We start from the raw sequence: 20264 nt of genomic DNA, 5'->3' as shown, positions 1-20264 counted from the left end.
GTGATGCACAGTGTTGGCTTTGCACTAAACATACTTTTTGGAATTATGGACAAATAGTTCTCGCTTGGTCTCATCAGACCATAAGGCCACGTGCACACGCTGAGTATTTGGTGAGTTTTTTGAGTGCAGAAGTGATGCACGTGTTTCTATTCTACTTTTCCTCAGATTGTTCTTCTCCTGGCCTTGGCTTACAAATACTGATGTAAAAAACTCACCAAATACTCAACATGTGCACGTGGCCTAACACATTCTCCCACATGCTTTTGGCAGATTTAACCCCTTTCCGACGTGGTACATAATAGTACGCACCATGTCGGCACCCTCTGTTCTGCCCGGGCTCCGGTGCTGAGCCCACACTGATCCGGGCACATGTCAGCTGATTTATACAGCTGACATGTGCCCACAACAGCCACGGGTGGAATCGTGTTACACGCACGGCTATTAACTAGTTAAATGCCGCTGGCAATCGCTGACAGCAAAAAATGTTACTGTCCCGACATAATCTTATAAATGTGCCCCAGTGTAACGGCTGTGTTTGACGATGCCGGAAGATGTTCAGATATACGACATCTCCTGGGCAGGGAAGGATGCAAAAGAGTATACAGACATTACAGCAGGAGATCACAGCTGATTCTTTCTTTGAGGTAAAATATTGCTTAAGAACAGGCAGTGAAATGTTTTACTTACAAAAAGAATCAGCTGTGATCCCCTGCTCTGTTACCTGTATACTCTCTTTTGCTTCCTCCCCTGCCCAGGAGATGTGGTATGATCAGACCATGTTCCTTTACGGTCAGACACAGCCATTAAACAGTACACAGCAGGGACACATTTATAAGATTATCTCAGCACAGGAACATTTTTTTTTTTAAATACATCCAATTGTGGAACTTATTTTATTTTGAGATCTGTTGATTTAAAATATATTTTTGCTCGTGGCACAATGCCTCTAAATTCTCCATCTTCACTGCACATGTTCTGCATTTCTCTCATGCGAGAGAATCGTATCACATTAAGATCACACTCGGATCAAACTCTGACCGAAGTCATTAGCATAATTGTCCCGATTCTCTCGCATGAGAGAACATATGCCCGTATGAGCGAGCCCTTATAGTGAAGGTATTATTACTTTTGTGATTCTCATTACCAGAACTACACCTGTCCGCCATGCCCCCTCCTCCTGTGATAAGTAGCTCAGTGTTAATTGTAGATACAGAATCTGGTGTGGGCGGGGTTAGCCCTCTCAGCTCTGCTGCATTCTACATCTAAGGCCTCTTTCACACTATCATATAAACTCGGCAAGTGGAGTACGAGAAAAAAATCGCATTGAGCTCGCACAAATGTTGCAGATCTGCATTTTTTTTTCTCTGCTGTATTCAGCATGAGAAAAAAATCAGAGCGAACTGCGATTTCATTCCAAAATCGTATAGGTGGGAGAAAAAAATTATACGGACCATGAGAGTGGCATCCAATTTTTATGGTTACATTACAATTCTGTAGCATAGAAAACTGTAAATATCCTATAAATGATTGCGGTAATAACTGCTGAGTAAAAAATGGACTTCATGCAGATTGCACATGGATGACAAGTGAGAAAAAAATTGTCCCACTCTCCTGGATGAGATTTTTTTTTTTTTTTAGATATATATATATATATATATATAGTTATATATATATATATATATATATATATATATATAGTTATATATATATATATATATAGTTATATATATATATATATATATATATATATATATAGTTATATATATATATATAGTTATATATATATATATATATATATAGTTATATATATATATATATAGTTATATATATATATAGTTATATATAGTTATATATATATATATAGTTATATATATATATATATATATATAGTTATATATATATATATATATTTATATATATATATTTATATATATATATAGTTATATATATATATAGTTATATATATAGTTATATATATATAGTTATATGAAAAAGTTTGGGCACCCCTATTAATCTTAAGGTTAATGTTTTATAAAAATTGGTGTTTTTACAATATCTATTTCAGTTTGATATGTAATAACTGTTGGACACAGTAATGTTTCTGCCTTGAAATGAGGTTTATTGTACTAACAGAAAATGTGCAATCTGCATTCAAACAAAATTTGACAGGTGCATAAGTATGGGCACCTCACCAGAAAAGTGACATTAATATTTAGTAGATCCTCCTTTTTCAAAAATAACAGCCTCTAGTCGCTTCCTGTAGCTTTTAATGATATCCTGGATGAAGGTATTTTTGACCATTCCTCTTTACAAAACAATTCCAGTTCAGTTAAGTTTGATGGTCGCCGAGCATGGACAGCCCTCTTCAAATGATCCCACAGATGTTCAATGATATTCAGGTCTGGGGACTGGGATGGCCATTCCAGAACATTGTAATTGTTCCTCTGCATGAATGCCTGAGTAGATTTGGAGCGGTGTTTTGAATCATTGTCTTGCTGAAAGATCCATCCCCTGCGTAACTTCAACTTTGTCACTGATTCTTGAACATTATTGTCAAGAATCTGCTGATACTGAGTGGAATCCATGCGTCCCTCAACTTTAACAAGATTCCCGGTGCCAGCATTGGCCACACAGCCCCAAAGCATGATGGAACCTCCACCAAATTTTACTGTGGGTAGCAAGTGTTTTTCTTGGAATGCTGTGTTTTTTTGCCGCCATGCATAACGCCTTTTTGTATGACCAAACAACTCAATCTTGGTTTCATCAGTCCACAGGACCTTCTTCCAAAAAGAAATTGGCTTCTCCAAATGTGCTTTTGCATACCTCAGCCGACTCTGTTTGTGGCGTGCTTGCAGAAACGGCTTCTTTCGCATCACTCTCCCATACAGCTTCTCTTTGTGCAAAGTGCGTTGTATAGTTGACCGATGCACAGTGACACCATCTGCAGCAAGTTGATGCTGCAGCTCTCTGGAGGTGGTCTGAGGATTGTCCTTGACTGATCTCACCATTCTTCTTCTCTGCCTTTCTGATGTTTTTCTTGGCCTGCCACTTCTGGCCTTAACAAGAACTGTCCCTGTGTTCTTCCATTTCCTTACGATGTTCCTCACAGTGGAAACTGACAGGTTAAATCTCTGAGACAGCTTTTTGTATCCTTCCCCTGAACAACTATGTTGAATAATCTTTGTTTTCAGATCATTTGACAGTTGTTTTGAGGAGCCCATGATGCCACTCTTCAGAGGAGATTCAAACAGGAGAACAACTTGCAAGTGGCCACTTTAAGTAGCTTTTCTCATGATTGCATACACCTGGCTATGAAGTTCAAAGCTCAATGAGGTTACAAAACCCAAAAAAGTGCTTTAGTAAGTCAGTAAAAAGTAGGTAGGAGTATTTAAAACAAGAAAATGATAAGGGTGCCCATACTTATGCACCTGTCAAATTTTGTTTGAATGCAGATTGCACATTTTCTGTTAGTACAATAAACCTCATTTCAAGGCAGAAACATTACTGTGTCCAACAGTTATTACATATATCAAACTGAAATAGCTGTTGCAAAAACACCAATTTTTATAAAACATTAACCTTAAGATTAATAGGGGTGCCCAAACTTTTTCATATAACTGTATATGTATATATATATATATATATATATATATATGCAACTGGGAACGAGGCCTAAAAGCTCTGATTGTGTCAGAACTCCTGCACCCAGTAATCTAAGTGATACATTGTTGGATTCAGGGTCTCTTTCCCTACATTATGCTGCGCTTTGATGAGGTAGCAAAAACCTGCTGACAGGTTCCCTTTAACCACTTCCTGCACTTAATGTATCCATACGTCCTGCTTGGGAAGGACTTCCCAACCTTGGACGAATGGATACGTCCTGGCGATTCTGCACGCCTCATTATAGTGAACTACCTATTGAACCCGTTCTACGCCCAGGTGGCGAGCATTTTTATTGGTACATTTTTGTGCTTTGTTAAAGGGAACCTGTCACCAGAAATAACGCTGTTAACTTGCAGATATGCAGCTAATCTTCAGGTTATTAAAGTTATTGTGCTGCCCGGCGCCTGCACGCAGCCAAATGCAGCAGGAAGAAAATGAACTTTATTCTCCCCGCCAGCATTCAGTTTCAGTCATGGAGGCCCTTACTGACACTGGCTCTACATTGAGACCAGCTGTCAGTCCGGGCCGGGGGCGCGGTTAAAGCCGCCGCTCTGTATTCTTAGATGACTGAAACTTAATATTCTCCCTCTGCATTTGGTTGCGTGCAAGTGCCAGGCAGCATAATAATGCTATTAAATTGCAGATTAATCCCATATCTGAAGGTTAAAAGCGTTATATCTGGTGACAGGTTCCCTTTAATTTTGTAGTACAATACTTCAATAAAATGGCGCCGGAGTGAGCGTGTGCGAATACCACTCTGTCCACGCCATTTTTTGAAGACACTGTGTCTGAGAATTCGCATATACAGTGTCTTCAATAAAATGGTACCAGGGATCGCGGTATGTGCATGCACTAACTCCGGCGCCATTTTAGTGACGTTTTGTACTACAACGTCAACATGGCAGTGCGCACGCACCGGCCATAGGGATAATGGTGTTGTAGTAGAATTCTTCAATAAAATAGTGCCGGAGCGCTGGAGTCCGCATCCCGCGATATCCAGTACCATTTTGTTGAAGACACTGTCTGCGAATTCGCAAACAGTGTCTTCAGTAAAATGGCGCAGTAGTGCAATATGCACTGCAGACTTCGGACAGAAGGACACATCCACCATTATATATAAGATGGATTCCACGGAGGTAGAGGAGGGGGGGGTTTCATCTGAATCGCATCATTCGGAGATTTAGATGGAAACCCTGATGTGCAGTAAGCTTAGCATAGAGCGATGTAAATGTAATCCCAAGCATGTAAATTGTTCTCTGTAGAAGCTTTAACTCAATCCACAAAAAAAGCCCTCACTCAAGTCCATCATCCGTTAACAGAAATATAGGGGCTTCCATGTTACTGATAGTACAAAGACTCTAGAAAAACAAAATGGCTCCTCAACCCCCAAATGAAATCCAGCAAATTCTGCTTTCCCAAATCCAAATGCCCCCCTCCCTTCTGAGCCCCATAGTGTGCCTAAACCACATTTAGCGTCCACCTGTTTGGTATTTTTGTAGTGATGAGAACCTGTCTAATTTACGGGTGCATGTCTCCTAAAGCACGAGCTAGGCATAACGTACTGGTCACTACTGCTGCAGATTTGCAATTTTCACTCAGCAACGTCCACTTCTGGAAAACACTCATGGAGTCAAAATCCTCACCACACCTGTAGATAAATTCCCAAAGGGGTATAACTTCCAAAATGGGGTCACTTGAGGTGATATTCTGCTCTTCTAGCACTCTCGCACTATATGGAGTCTGCAAACTATTCTAGGAACATCTTTGCTCCAGTAGGCAAAAAGTGCTCTGTCCCTCCGAGTTTCGCCGTGTGGCTAAGCAGTACTGTACAGCCACAGGTGGGGTATTTCTACATTCACCAAAAGAAAAATTGTGTGACAAATTCTGGTGCCATTTTTACCCATTTCCCCTTGTGAAAATGTAAAATCTGGGGCTAACACAATTTTTTTGTGGTAACAATGTCATTATTTTTTCTTCACTGTCAGTATGATCACTGTACCCTTAGATTAATTAATGAGAGGTGTAGTTTGTAAAATGGGGTCACTTATGGGGGGTTCTGCTGTTCTGGCACCACAGGGGCTCTCCCAGTGGGAGTACCATAACCGTAAAATCTGCACTAAATTATGGCGCTCCTTCCGTTCTGAGTTTTGCACTGTGCCTGAAAAAAAGGGTATTGGCGAGCTGTAGTTTGTAAACTGACCTCAGGGGCTTTGCCAATGTGACATGGCACCCTCAAACCATTCCAGCAAAATCTGAAATCTAATATGGCGCTTCTTCCCTTCTGAGCTTTGCACAGGCGCCTCAAAAGTAGTTTTCGAATATATATAGGGTATTGGCGTACTCAGGAGAAATTGCACAACAAATTTTGCTATCCATTTTCCATAGGGTATCGGTGTACTCAATATCAAAATGGTCCATACAATTTGTTGTGCAATTTTTCCTGTTATCCTTGTGAAAATGAAGTTTGGGGCAAAACCAACATTTTTGCAGGAAAAATTTATTTTTTCATTTTCACATTTCAACGTTATAAACTTCTGTGAAGAACTTGGGAGTTCAAACTGCTCACCACACGTCTAGATAAATTCCTTATGGGGTCTAGTTTCCAAAATGGGGTCACTTGTGGGGGGTTTCCACTATTTAGGCACATCAGGGGCTCTCCAAGCGCGACATGACGTCCGCTAATGATTCCAGCAAATTTTGCATTCAAGAAGTCAAATGGCGCTCTTTCCTTCCGATCCCTGCCGTGTGCCCAAACAGTAGTTTTCCTCCACATAGTGGGTATCGGCGTACTCAGGAGAAATTGCACAAGAAATTTTATGGTCCATTTTCTCCTGTTACACTTGAGAAAATAAAAAATTTTGGGTTAAAGTAAAATGTTTGTGAAAAAAAGTAAAATGTTAATTTTTTCCTTCTACATTGCATTAATTCCTGTGAAGCACCCGAAGGGTTATTAAACTTTTTGAATGTGGTTTTGAGCACTTTGAGGGGTGCAGTTTTTAGAATGGTGTCACTTCTGGGTATTTTCTGTCGTATAGGTCCGTCAAAGTCACTTCAAATGTGATGTGGTCCCTATTAAAAATGGTTTTGTAAATTTTGTTGGAAAAATGAGAAATTGCTGATAAACTTTTAACCCTTCTAACTTCCTAACAATAAAATATTGTTTCAAATATGATGCAGATGTAGAGTAGACATGTGGGAAATGTTATGTATTAACTATTTTTGTGTGACATAACTCTTTTGGTTTAATGGGCAAAAGTTGAAAGTTTTCAATTTCATTTTTTTCGCCAAATTTCTGATATTTTTACAAATAAACGTAAGTCATATTGAACAAATTTTATCCTGAAGTACAATAGGTCACGAAACAACAGTCTCAGAATCACTAGGATATGTTGAAGCGTTCCAGAGTTATTACCTCATAAAGTGACACTGGTAAGGATTGTAAAATTTGGCCTGGTCATGAAGGTGAAAACAGGCTGGGGGTTGAAGGGGTTAAAGGTGGAAAAAGTTCTGAAATGATTTTTCTTGGTATGATTTTTTACATGTCGTAAACCTGGCATTTTCACACGGTAGTGTAGACTTTTTATAGCAACTGAAGTTTAGAAGAACACCAGGTGGCGTCACAACATTGTGTTCTAACAGAGTAATATATCATAGCACAACCTTTTTAGGTAACTTCATGCATTTAATCTATTTGTATACTGTAACGCAAATAACAAATGTTTTCCCTTCATATTTAAGGTATTTCTATTTTTACAATTCTGGCCTTCAGAATCAAAGAGTGATGTATGTTCAAGATTCTCTAGATGCTGATCATCGGGTTTTCCTGGATCCTAATACATTTTCTGAAGATGGGACTATTGCATTACGAGGTTAGATCATTTTCTTTAGACTTTGTGATTAAAGTCCAATTTAGTAGATTTATCATCATCAAATTGTAAAAGGGGCCTTATGTTGTTAGCTTATTTATTGCTTGATTAAAAGTGATTTAATTTTCCATTAGAAAAGAAATGAGTCTTGTGGAAAGGTGAAAAATGGGTTTGCTGGTAAAACTCCTTTAACCCCTTGGTGCATATGGATGTACCAGTATGTCCGCATCAGGGTCTATGTATAAAGTGGGTTCAGGAGCTGAGCAGGTACCAGCTGTGTTATACAGCGAGCATCTGCCTACAAAAGCAAGGTACTGGAGCTAGTTGTTAATAATTTAAATGCCACTGTCATTCACTGACAGCGCATCTAAATGGCTATGATGAAATTGTGGAGTGCAAACCAATTAAAGGAGTTTTCTGGTCTAAGAAGTAAAGCCTGCAGTCACTCCATGTCACTGCTGAATGCTGATGAGCACACTGACATGATTCTCTTGCATTTCCCGTGTTAGGCTACGGCCCCACTATCAGTTTTCAGTCAGTATTTTTTCTCAAGAGTGGGAACCAAACCCAGGAGTGGGTGATAAAGGCAGAATTGGTGACTTGTTTCTATTATACCTTTTCTCTGATTGTTCCTCATCTGGTTTTGTCTCCCACTTCTAAGAAAAAATATTGACCGAATACTGACTAAATACTGATAGTGGGGCTGTAGCCTTAGTGTAGTCATTCATATAAATAGCAAACTCAACAAGTTTTCAATCGGCAATCATTTTTTTTCTCTTTAAAGTGTCTTTTTCTATGTTTTTTTTTTGGGGGGGGAGGGGGTCATTTTTTGAGCAGTTTTTCACTTTTTTTTTTTTTTGGTAAGCATTTCTCCAGCGTTTTTTTTTTTTTTTTTCTTTAATGAAGAAACTGTTTTCAAGCAAAAACACTGGGAAAATTATCAAAAAGGTTCCAAATAAAAACTGGAGTTATAGAGACCCTCAAATAGGGCATTATCCAGGCAATGGGTGTTTAAAAATGCGGAAACTGCTCACCTGGTGGTGGTGTGAGAAAGCAGAACATTTGGAAGGACTCAGAAATAAACGGTCCTGCAGCTACTCCGCCATTTGAAAGGTCAAACTTAGCACAGTCTTGTGGTTCTGCTGATGAAGAAGTGAGTGCACTTTGAAAGGTGTTGAGAATAAAACCGCATTTACTTCACCATCTCAAGTCTTTTCTGACATCTCGATCTGTTGAGACACCAGCCGCTTCTCCACATTCCTCAAAAAGAATTCTGGGTGTCTTTTGAGTTTTCCCATTGACCTCTATTATGAAGTATAGAGCATCTTCAGAGCGGAACTGTGTGAAGAATGCTCAGGTTACTTCTTTATCCACTTTGGAAGCCTGAAACAGTCAAAAGCTTGAACATATGAGTAGCAAGTTGTTTTTACATGGCAATGCTTATGTGTGAGCATTTAGAAGGTGCTTTTTCGGGTGTCTTTCAGAGCAGAGCCATCTGGAAAAATGTTGTGTGCACATACCCTTAGCGATTATCAGGGACAGACCTATTGATGATAGATTATCAATATAAGATCTCTGGGTCTGACCTGTGGAATCCCCACTGATCAGCTGAAAACTGCTCCAGTATTGAGTACTGTGGGGGACATAACGCTGCAGTCCTGTTCATCTCTTAGTGGCTGCTAAAAAAGTACTGTTTATCTCCCATTGAAGTGAAGCCGTTCGGTTTAGTCACCCTGTGTCACACCCCCACCAATCTTATGTTGATGACGTCTTGTCGACAGATCATCAATATTCCAATCCCAGACAACCCCCTTAAAATGTCATTTATTTATTTTTTTGCTTGGCTGTTTTTGTTTTTTAACTTGTAACAAGCATTTTTAATTACATTTTATGCATGCATTGTTTTCTGATATTTAAAAAAATGTAGAGAAAATCTCCAGAAAATTTGCCCCACCCAGAGCATGTTGTGTTTTAAACAGAAACTATTGAGGTAATAATTTCCCATGTTACCTTTGTCCAGGCTATGCATTTACAGAAGATGGAGAGTATTTTGCTTATGGGTTAAGTAACAGTGGCTCGGACTGGGTTACTATCAAATTCATGAAAGTCAGCAACCAGGAGGAGCTCCCAGATGTCCTGGAAAGGGTGAAATTCAGCTGCATGTCTTGGACCCACGATGGTGTTGGGATGTTCTACAACTCTTATCCTAAACAAGAAGGCAAAAGTGATGGTGAGTTATGTTAGCCGTTCTGTCTCTACACTAAGTCACAATGTTCGTAGGCAACAAATGCTTGTTACCTATATTGTTTGGCCCATCATTCATTCCTCTGGACTACTTCAATAAATTGTTAATGTTCCTCTGCAGTTGATGGGCTGTCATAAGCATTTATAGTACTTTTTAGTCCCATTTATTGTATATAGTCCTGATTAAATGGCCAAGGAAATGAAAAGTGTCCCTTTTTCCTGCCCTGTGATGTTATATGGGGACAAGTGGATTGGCCTAGTGGTTGATATTTAATGTAGATTTGCAACATAATAGGCTTAGTGCAGAATTAATTGGATGGGGTTTTAGTTATATTGCTCTAATTGATTGGTCTAATTGATTAATGTGATCGCCAGGGGTGCTAGTAGAGGGAGGCTGCTACTGGCGTAAAGAGGTTGTCCACTACTTATACATTGATGCCCTATTTGTAGGATGGGGCATCAATGTCTGATCAGCCGAGGTCCGGCACCCCCAACAATCAGCTGTTATCCGTGTCGACGGCAGCCGGAAGCACTTGCTTGATGAGCTTGGCCGTCTATGGGAAGCGTGTGTGTAGTACCCCGCATTGGCCATTACAACTAGACGGCCAAGCTCAGCAGGTAAGTACTTCCGGCCACCGCCGATACCAATAACAGATTATTGGCAGACAGGGCATCAATGTATAAGTAGTGGACAACGTCTTTAACCAAAACTGTGACTATTAATAGTCTTTGTGCGGGAATAAAAATAAAAGTTATAGAAATATACATAATTCTACGCCCCAAAGAAAGACCACCCACCAATCATTGTTTTAATGCTAGCACTGCCTCAGGTATCCTAAAATTGACATGCATTATATCAAAATTAATGGCATATGATGACAAACACAGATAATCTATTTTAGGCTAACACTGAATGGTTACCAGAAAAAGTTGCTGTAAAATAAATTTTTCTAAACTACAATAACAATGAAAACTATGTAAATGCAGCAAAAATCACATTGATGGTTCAACAAATAATCACGGAAGTGCTTTCTTAAAACTGTACACTTGGACACCCAAAATACCCTGGACCAGAACTGGTTAATAACGGGTGCAAAAGAGTCTAAAAGTCCAGAGTAGGTGCACATCTGCATGCTCTAATGGTGGACACCCTAACAGAAACCCGTAGGACCCCATTATAGTTAGTGGCCCATCTGGCGCGGATGTGACTACTCTGTCCCTGACATGAGTTTTGATATTCTGTCCCAATGGAATAGAGGAAGGAATACAGTGCATTGATGTTCACCCCCTGAATAAAGCCATACTGACATATACATTTGTTTTAATTCTTAGCAGTTTTATTTGACATTATGTTTACTCCCTTTCTAAAGGTACGGAAACATCCACCAATGTTCATCAGAAACTTTTCTATCATGTTATTGGAACCGACCAGTCCAAAGATATATTATGTGCTGAATTCTTAGATGAGCCTAAATGGATGGGGGGAGCTGAGGTAAGAAGAAACCTTTTTCCTTATTTTTCATAACTGATGTGCTGAAGGGTTCACACTTTTTTCAAGACTTAAGGCAGGTCCCAAGGCTATGCCATCAATATTTCATCACCAGTCATAAGAACAAACCCACTCTGATTACATATTGAAAGGTGCCTTACACATTTGGTGAAAAGACAGCTGCAACTTCCATGATGGCTATCAGTTTCTCCACTTGCAGTAACTTTTCCGCCAGTCTATGGAGTTTGGAGTCGCTGATATGTGATTGGCTCAGTAGTGATGCACGCTGTTGACTTGATGTCACCGCTGCAGCTTATTTTATGTTACAGGAATCGTTTGAGGTCCATTTTGAAAAAACCCTTTACATCTTTAATTTCAATGCTTTTAGTTTTGTTTCATTTTTTTGCTGTGTTGCTTTTTTTTCTACTTAAACATTTTTGCAATTTTTAGCTGCTTAGATTTGTATTTCTTCTGCTCACAAAGGCTAACATTGCAAGAGTCGATTTCTTTATTTTTTATCCTCTTTATATACACTGCCCAAAAAAAAAAAATTATTCGGTATTCTCAAAATGAAAAATGTTTAAAATGGCAAGCTGCTTGTAAATACAAGCAACTTTTGCCCAAACTGTCAAAAACAAACTCCATGAAAGTGGTATAAGGGTTGAATTTTCTATAGAGGGACCTGTGCTCCTAGCCCAGCACTGTGCAACTTAATTGTCATTTGCCAAAGAACATAACAATTGCCAGATCACCATAGACAACCCCATTCTCATCACAGTTGAGGACAGGTCTGCAATGTTCACACGTGACAACTATAAGAGTCTGGAGACGCCAAGGTGAACGTTATGCTGCGTACAGCATCATCCAGCATGACCAGTTTGGCATTGGGTCAATAATAGTGTCTGGAGGCACATCCTCGGAGGGTCACACAAAACCTGCTTGTGATAGTCAAATGTACACTGACTGCACTGAAATCCAAAAAGCTGTTCGTTGTCAGACCTTATACTGGTGCAGTGCCCTAGTTTCCCTCCTGGTGCAGGGCAATGCTAGCCTCATGTGGCCAGACTGTTGTATAGATCTCGCATGACATCTCACAAAGTATAGATCTCACATGACATCCCACAAAACCTTAATCCAGTTGAGAACCTATGGAACATAATGTATTGGTGCATCTGACCTTACCAAGTATCGACACAAACAAGGAGCTCACTGATGCCCTAATCTAGGTCTGGGAGAAGACCATACGCTGTCTCTTCAGGAGCATGCCTACATTTTGTCGGCAATGCATACAGGGATGTTGAGGTCATACATACTACTGGGTCACAATGTGAGTTGGCTTTATGAAATTCCGACAAGTTAGATCCACCCATGAGTTCAATTTTTTTACTTTGATTTTCTGGAGGACTTGATATAAAGCTCTCAATTGGTTGTTGATTTTCGTCTCTACTTACTGTTTGTGCATCATTTTGTTCTCAGCGAATCACACAATTTATTTCAGTAAAATTTTGGCCCAATTCATCAAAGCTTTGTCACCATAATTCTGCCATAAGAAGTTTGAAAAACTGCCAAATTTTGGCGCAACGTGAGATTGCTCTAACAGTTTGTGACCCCCTCATCAAGGCTGGTATTTTTCAGCAGGACTTTTAAATTGAGCCTTTTGTTCATCGAGATTCAATGTAAAATTTAAGTGTTCCTGTAATTTTTTTGGGAGCATTGTATTTTACGAGATTTTGCTTTGCGTGCAGCTTGTCAATGAACATAGCTGTTTTTACTGCCACTAGTCAGTCGTTGAAGGTTATGGCTGTATATGTCATGACAGAACATGGGCGGCAGTGTTTATCTACTTAACCGGACAGACATACTAATTGACCCTGATGATGCAGGCATGTGTATATAAACAGCATGGTCACAAACCATGCCACTCCACCAGATTTCAACATACAGGAAATTGCAAAGCTCAGTCACGTATCCTCCTCAGCTATACGAGCAGTATAGTTTCTGTTTAATGGGTTAAGTGGTAAAAAATCATATTAGGGGATTTAATAACGTTGAGTCTGGTTTCTGGCCCGATTGTCTCAACTATATGGAATTCCCAGTGGTTAAGGCATTTGTGGTGATGAATATATGCCTAATTGGCCTTTACCAAGTTGCATCCTCCGGGAATACCTGCGTCAGTTTGACCTAGTACTATCTCAACTATTTTTCTATCCCGATTAGAAATCCTGAGGCATTGAAACAATTTATAGCAGGTAAAAAAAATAAATAATCTTCTTTTCTGCTCTACATTTCCAGTTTATTGAGCAGTACGCATCATTCCTTACGTATGAAACCTTCAGATATATGTTGCATATCTCTGTCATCAGGCAGATAAAAAAGATCTCTTTCTCGGGAAATTGGAATTATCACTCATGTTCAGACATGGCTTGTGAAAGACTAATAAAAATGTGTGTTTCTGTGTGATGCGGAATATCTTATTTGCTTTCTGCCCCATTCCGGGCCTTTTCACTTTGCATTATGTGTAGCATAATGAGTTCGGTGTATATTATTCAGTAAGCTCTATTAGGTGAAAGACTTTTCTTGCCTGGTTTACTGCATATATAATATCAATACACTTACAGCTTAGAGGAATAATATGGTGCCAAGCTAAGCACACCTTTTGTTTCTTGTATATTAAACTGTCAAGTAAGTAATAGTGGAATACCCAATACCCACATTTATACTTATACGCAGTCTATCAGGTTTTGCATATTTTAAGCTTCTTGTAGGCTCGGTACATGTTGCATATGTTTGGCTTCTTCAATGGGTAATGGTAAAATTTCCGACATATTCATCAAACATATAGATAAGGTTGCTTTTAAAGCCCAAGGACAAAAAGGTGGTATAAATCGGAATTATTATAATAAAAAAAACTATAAAATTGTGGAGCAGACTGCACTTTTCTAAACAGTGGTCCAATAGAAAGGGGGGAAAGTATATAGTAGGATTGTAATAGGGCTACATATGCTATGGTTTGTTAGCATTCTCAGTATGGCGACTAAGATGAACTAAGGGAGACAATATTTCATACTGCCGCTGATTGGCTGCAGCGGTCATGTGACACAACAGTGTATAGAAGCAGCGACATCATGGGAACAGCTCTGTAGGATGGAAGTATTGATTGTTTTTATTTAATATGAGGTACTGAAGTGATTCAGCAGTGTTTGTCCAGTAGTGGACAAACCCTTTTAAGAATGAGTTGTCCTGAATTGGATAACCCCTTTACTTAATTCTGGGATGCTCATAGATTTTAATTGTCCCGGCAGTCCTTACTTTTACTCTGCACTGACATTCTAAAACATCAATGCAGAGAAAGCAGTTTGCAGGAGATCATACGGGTGCATGTAGCCGGTTGTCAGACACATCCAAACTCCCTACAGAGAAGGCAAGGAGAATTTTACTCTGAGCCTTCCTAATCATTACCGTATATACACAGATCTTAAAGGGCATCTGTCAGTATGAGCAACCCTCCTAAGCCGTCTATATGGGCATGTAGTTCACAGGAACCTGAACAAAATGATACCTTGAGATCTGCAATCTGATGTTTTATTTCAGAGATATCTATGTTTTTCTTATATGTAAATGAGCTGACCATAGGCAGGATACTGATCTGTATGAGAATCTGCCAGCAGAGCTGCTTATAAATCCAAGGGGGGCATTACCAGTGTGAGATATGCAACTAACATAATAGTACTGTACTCTGTCTTCTTACAAACATATTTGCTGCAGCTCTCACAGCTCTGCTGTATTGCAACAATACTGCAACACTGGCTGATGAAAGCTGAGAGAACCTGCAGATAAGGTAGCTATAGCCACACACAGCTCTGCAGTGAGATCAGAAGAGCACAACCTGCTGATGAGGTAGCTATAGCCACACACAGCTCTGCATTGAGATCAGAAGAGCACAACCTGCTGATGAGGTAGCTATAGCCACACACAGCTCTGCAGTGAGATCAGAAGAGCACAACCTGCTGATGAGGTAGCTATAGCCACACACAGCTCTGCAGTGAGATCAGAAGAGCACAATCTGCTGATGAGGTAGCTATAGCCACACACAGCTCTGCAGGGAGGTCAGAAGAGCACAACCTGCTGATGAGGTAGCTATAGCCACACACAGCTCTGCAGGGAGATCAGAAGAGCACAACCTGCTGATGAGGTAGCTATAGCCACACACAGCTCTGCAGTGAGATCAGAAGAGCACAGCCTGCTGATGAGGTAGCTATAGCCACACACAGCTCTGCAGGGAGATCAGAAGAGCACAACCTGCTGATGAGGTAGCTATAGCCACACACAGCTCTGCAGGGAGATCAGAAGAGCACAACCTGCTGATGAGGTAGCTATAGCCACACACAGCTCTGCAGTGAGATCAGAAGAGCACAACCTGCTGATGAGGTAGCTATAGCCACACACAGCTCTGCAGGGAGATCAGAAGAGCACAACCTGCTGATGAGGTAGCTATAGCCACACGCAGCTCTGCAGGGAGATCAGAAGAGCACAACCTGCTGATGAGGTAGCTATAGCCACACACAGCTCTGCAGGGAGATCAGAAGAGCACAACCTGCTGATGAGGTAGCTATAGCCACACACAGCTCTGCAGGGAGATCAGAAGAGCACAACCTGCTGATGAGGTAGCTATAGCCACACACAGCTCTGCAGGGAGATCAGAAGAGCACAACCTGCAGATAAGGTAGCTATAGCCACACACAGCTCTGCAGGGAGATCAGAAGAGCACAACCTGCTGATGAGGTAGCTATAGCCACACGCAGCTCTGCAGGGAGATCAGAAGAGCACAACCTGCTGATGAGGTAGCTATAGCCACACACAGCTCTGCAGGGAGATCAGAAGAGCACAACCTGCTGATGAGGTAGCTATAGCCACACACAGCTCTGCAGGGAGATCAGAAGAGCACAACCTGCTGATGAGGTAGCTATAGCCACACACAGCTCTGCAGGGAGATCAGAAGAGCACAACCTGCAGATAAGGTAGCTATAGCCACACACAGCTCTGCAGTGAGATCAGGAGAGCACAGAGCAGTCCTTACTCATCACACTGGTAATGCCTACTTTTATATGAAATAAACCCTGGAGGCAGATTCTCATACAGATCAGTGTCCGGCTCACAACTCACTTACTTGTAAGAAAAATGTTGATATCTCTGTGATAAGACCTCAAATCTCAAGGTATCACTTTATCAGGTTCCTATGACATGCATGCCCATATAAATGGCTTAGAAGGGTAGATCCTACTGACATATTCCCTTTAACAAGCGCAGTGAATATACTGTAGATTAGGAAGCACTGTCTGCTCTCTTCCCCAGTCCCAGCTAAGATGTGTATCACCAGCTGTAGGGAGGGAACAGGAGCTGCTGGGTATCAGTCATCTCTAGTGTACAGACAGGAGGCTGTATTTCCACTGTAACTGGGGCAAATATACCACCCATTACAGGGGCAATCAGCAATAACAAGAATTATTAATTCTCCATGTGGGATTCATGTGGGCACAAGTCACTTATTCTTGCCGATTATTCTATGGAAATTTTCAGTAGCATGTGAACAGGGCTGCAGAGATCCCATCCAAATGCATGGATTGTGGATTGTTTTCAGTTTTCACACAGATTTTGGCGCAAAGTCTGCCGTCAAACCCTCAACATGTAAACATAACTTAAGGGATCTATTGAGCACTTGCTTATTTTTTGTAACATTAGGTTCATTCAGAATTTCAATTGTGGACAGAGAAAATGGATACAAATCATTAGTAGCAGCAAAGCTGATGAGATCTAAACAAATCTCAACCACTTGCTGCAGAAATTGCCTTGCAGTGTGGCTTTTCAACATCACAGCATGTCAATGTGTGTTACGGTTATGTTGCTGATTTTCATTTAGGAAATCAAAATTTGCAACAAACCCCAATCCTTGCATAATTTTCTATGGAATACAGACAAATCCTCAAACCCAGAATATAAAAAATAAAGTGCTTTACTCAGAGTTTAAAATAATAATATAAAAACACTAGTCACTTTCCATGGGAAGACTTCTTCATTCAGGAATCGCTGTCCACCGGCCTCCAGCGAACAGTAGAGGACCAGGCTAGGGCTACCATACAAGCATCAGTGGATGGAAGAATTGAGTTTTTTTACCCAATGTGCAGCTGCAAATTTGCACAATTTAGTTCAGATTTCCCTGCAGCTTTCTCTACATTTACTGCAGAAAATTTCCACTGCAAACACAGTACATGTGAACATGCCTATTAATGATTTGTTGCATGTTGAAGCACATAGCCCTTTAGTGTATATGTGTTAATATACTCTCCTACCACCACATTCTCCGGGATACAGCACCATTCTTCTTCACTTCCCAGTGATGTCACCGCTCTTCTGACTTTTCCAGGTCAACCGGAGCACAGTGGCTTTTACGGTGTAAACCTATGAAGTGTCAGGACAAGGCTCCATAGACTTACACTGTAAAAGAGACTTCTGGGTCACGCATAGAATGATCCGGTGACATCCCTGAGAAGAGGAGCAGAACGGTGCTCGCTTCTGGAAAGGCGGAGGTAGGTGAGTATATTAACACATATACTCAGATTTATAAAAAAAAAAGAAAAAATTTTTTTTATTTTCTTAGTTCTGTGCTTTTTTTCATTAAAATATTCTTCAAAATGTATGCATGCTAGCTGTGCAAAAAAAAAAAATTTTCTACCTAGTCTGAGACCCCTATAATGAAGAGACAGAGACCCGGATTCCAGCGATGTGTCACCTTACTGGGCTGCTTAGTGTAGTTTTTTGAAATCACTCTTTTATCGGCAGGAGATTATCACTAGGACTAGTAAACCTGCTGCCAGGTATATCTCCATATTCATGATCTCTGTGTGATCCAGCCATCACCACTGATTGGCAGCTTTCTGTCTATGCAGAATGTACAAAGAAAGCTGTCAATCAGTGGTATTGGCGGGGTTATACAGAGCTCAGCATTCAGAGAACTGCTAGCTAGAACCATTTTTAGTCAAAACTGCATCAGGCAGCCCAGTAAGTGATACATCACTAGAATCTAGGTCTCTGCCCCTACGTCATGCTGCTCTCATATGGGTTAGCATAAACCTGGTGACAGATTCCCTTTAACCCTACTTGCGGTAACAAAAATCTTTCAGTGTTGGTGATTGTCTGTACGCTGGGAATCCAATTGCTAATCAGACACGTCAATTCTTTAGTGTAGTGTTACCAATAGGCTTCAACAAAACGGTCATTCATTGTCTGGTGCAGTAACACTACCACTCTAAATGACACTTGATGTACATCCATATTAGATGCTTTGCAAAATGATGAGAATGGTTGTAGGAAGTGCAATCTGCCATATCTGCATATAAGACTGCGCATCTGCACGGTTACCTAGTGTACAGTGTAAAATACTGCATCCCCCAAAATGTAAATTCTTTGGCATGAGTGATTTTCCTAATTGAATAGATATGGTCTTGTCATCTTGCTCACTATTATCAATTCCTACAGGTTTCAGATGATGGCCAGTACGTAATATTGTCTATCCGAGAAGGCTGTGATCCAGTCAACCGCTTGTGGTATTGTGATTTACACAAGCAACCAAATGGTATTACTGGTGAGTACTGTTCTTCCAGACATGTTCTTAGAGTTATTGTTATTTGAAAAGGAAAAATAAGATAAATATGTAGTAGCTATAAAGTAGTTTTGTCTATAACCCTTAAGATTTTACTTATAAACACTGAAATACAGGTAATGCGTGAACAGAGTACATATACATATCAGCGACTAGATATTTGAAGTGAAGGGCAAGACCAAATGGTGTAGCTGAACGCCGCTGCGAACCACACCCTTATGCCGCTTTGCATTGCTACATTTTGGTAATAGATAGTGCGGCCATTCGCCACCACATTTGACCTTGGTTTGATCTTGTGAAGTCAGCTGCACTGTCTGGACTTAAAAGAAAACTGTCAACAGGTTTTTGCTACTACATCTCAGAGCAGCATGATGTTAGGGAAGAACCCCTGACTCCAGTGATGTGTTAGTTACTGGGCTTCTTGCTGCATTTTTGCTGAAATCACTGTTTTTCAATTCTTACTGCGAGCTGTGAATAACCCCTCTCATAGGCAGAAAGCTGCCAATCAATGGTGGGGGTGGGTTATAAAGAGCTCATGAATGTAAAAGACTATATGGCAGCAGGTTTACTAGTCCTCTAGTGATAATCTCTTTCTGACAAAAAAATGTGATTTCATCAAAGCTACAGCAAGTAGCCCAGTAAGTGATACATCGCTGGAATCAGGGTCTCCAACCCCACATCATACTGCTTTCAGATTTGGTAGCAAAAATCTGATGACATATTCCTTTTAAATCAAAACAAAATAATTCTGGCTTAGTTTACACATGATATGCACACATTGCATAGTTTGCATTTCAATTCTTTGGAAGGAGCCAAGTCTTTGGGACGGAACCGGACTAGTTACGTTTTTGCTTTTAGTCCTCCAAGTGTACTTTTTAGTGACAAATAAAATGTCACAAATCCTTTAGATGTACAGTGCTTTTCAAAGCACAAATTTAGTTTTGCAAAGTCTTCTTCCTAATTTACTACCAGGAGGTTGTGCTCAATGTCAGCCGTGTTATAGCCTCATCTTCTCTACTCTTTTACAAGCCTGCTTTCATGTAATATTGCAAATGCATAGATGTTTTTTTATGTCCTGCTTGGCTAATTTATCCAGGTTAAATTCACAACAGTCTGCCTCTCCCAGCAAGGAAGAAGTAAAGGACTGCAGTAATTCAACTTGTCTATTTTCTTCCTAGCCCCTTTTAAATTAAATGAAGTGTGCAGTCTACTATTAAATAAAGCTAATATATTTTTAATTATAAATTAGAACTGTGAACTTCCATATTGCTATTTATCCTAAAGCCATGTTCACATGGCGCATTGTTTTTAGAAAATCTGCAGTAGACATGAGCAATAATGATTT

The 20264-nt window shown here is 40.2% G+C and overlaps 1 protein-coding gene across 1 annotated transcript in view; it reads left to right on the top strand.

Moving 5' to 3' along the window:
• Positions 1 to 20264, top strand: part of PREP (prolyl endopeptidase) — a 136630-nt gene that overhangs the window by 24029 nt on the left and 92337 nt on the right. Inside the window, exons 4-7 of the mRNA XM_073675775.1 lie at positions 7402 to 7532; positions 9550 to 9759; positions 11144 to 11265; positions 18796 to 18901. Of these exons, the coding sequence (XP_073531876.1) occupies positions 7402 to 7532; positions 9550 to 9759; positions 11144 to 11265; positions 18796 to 18901 (569 nt within the window). The remainder of the gene's footprint in view (positions 1 to 7401; positions 7533 to 9549; positions 9760 to 11143; positions 11266 to 18795; positions 18902 to 20264) is intronic.

The sequence above is a fragment of the Phyllobates terribilis genome, unplaced genomic scaffold (genome assembly GCF_046119375.1).
Source record: "Phyllobates terribilis strain yellow unplaced genomic scaffold, ASM4611937v1 Scaffold_3__8_contigs__length_932513732, whole genome shotgun sequence".
NCBI classification, from domain to species: Eukaryota; Metazoa; Chordata; class Amphibia; order Anura; family Dendrobatidae; genus Phyllobates; species Phyllobates terribilis.
Note: the sequence above shows the minus strand (reverse complement) of the source record. Positions and strands in the feature narration are given on the sequence as shown.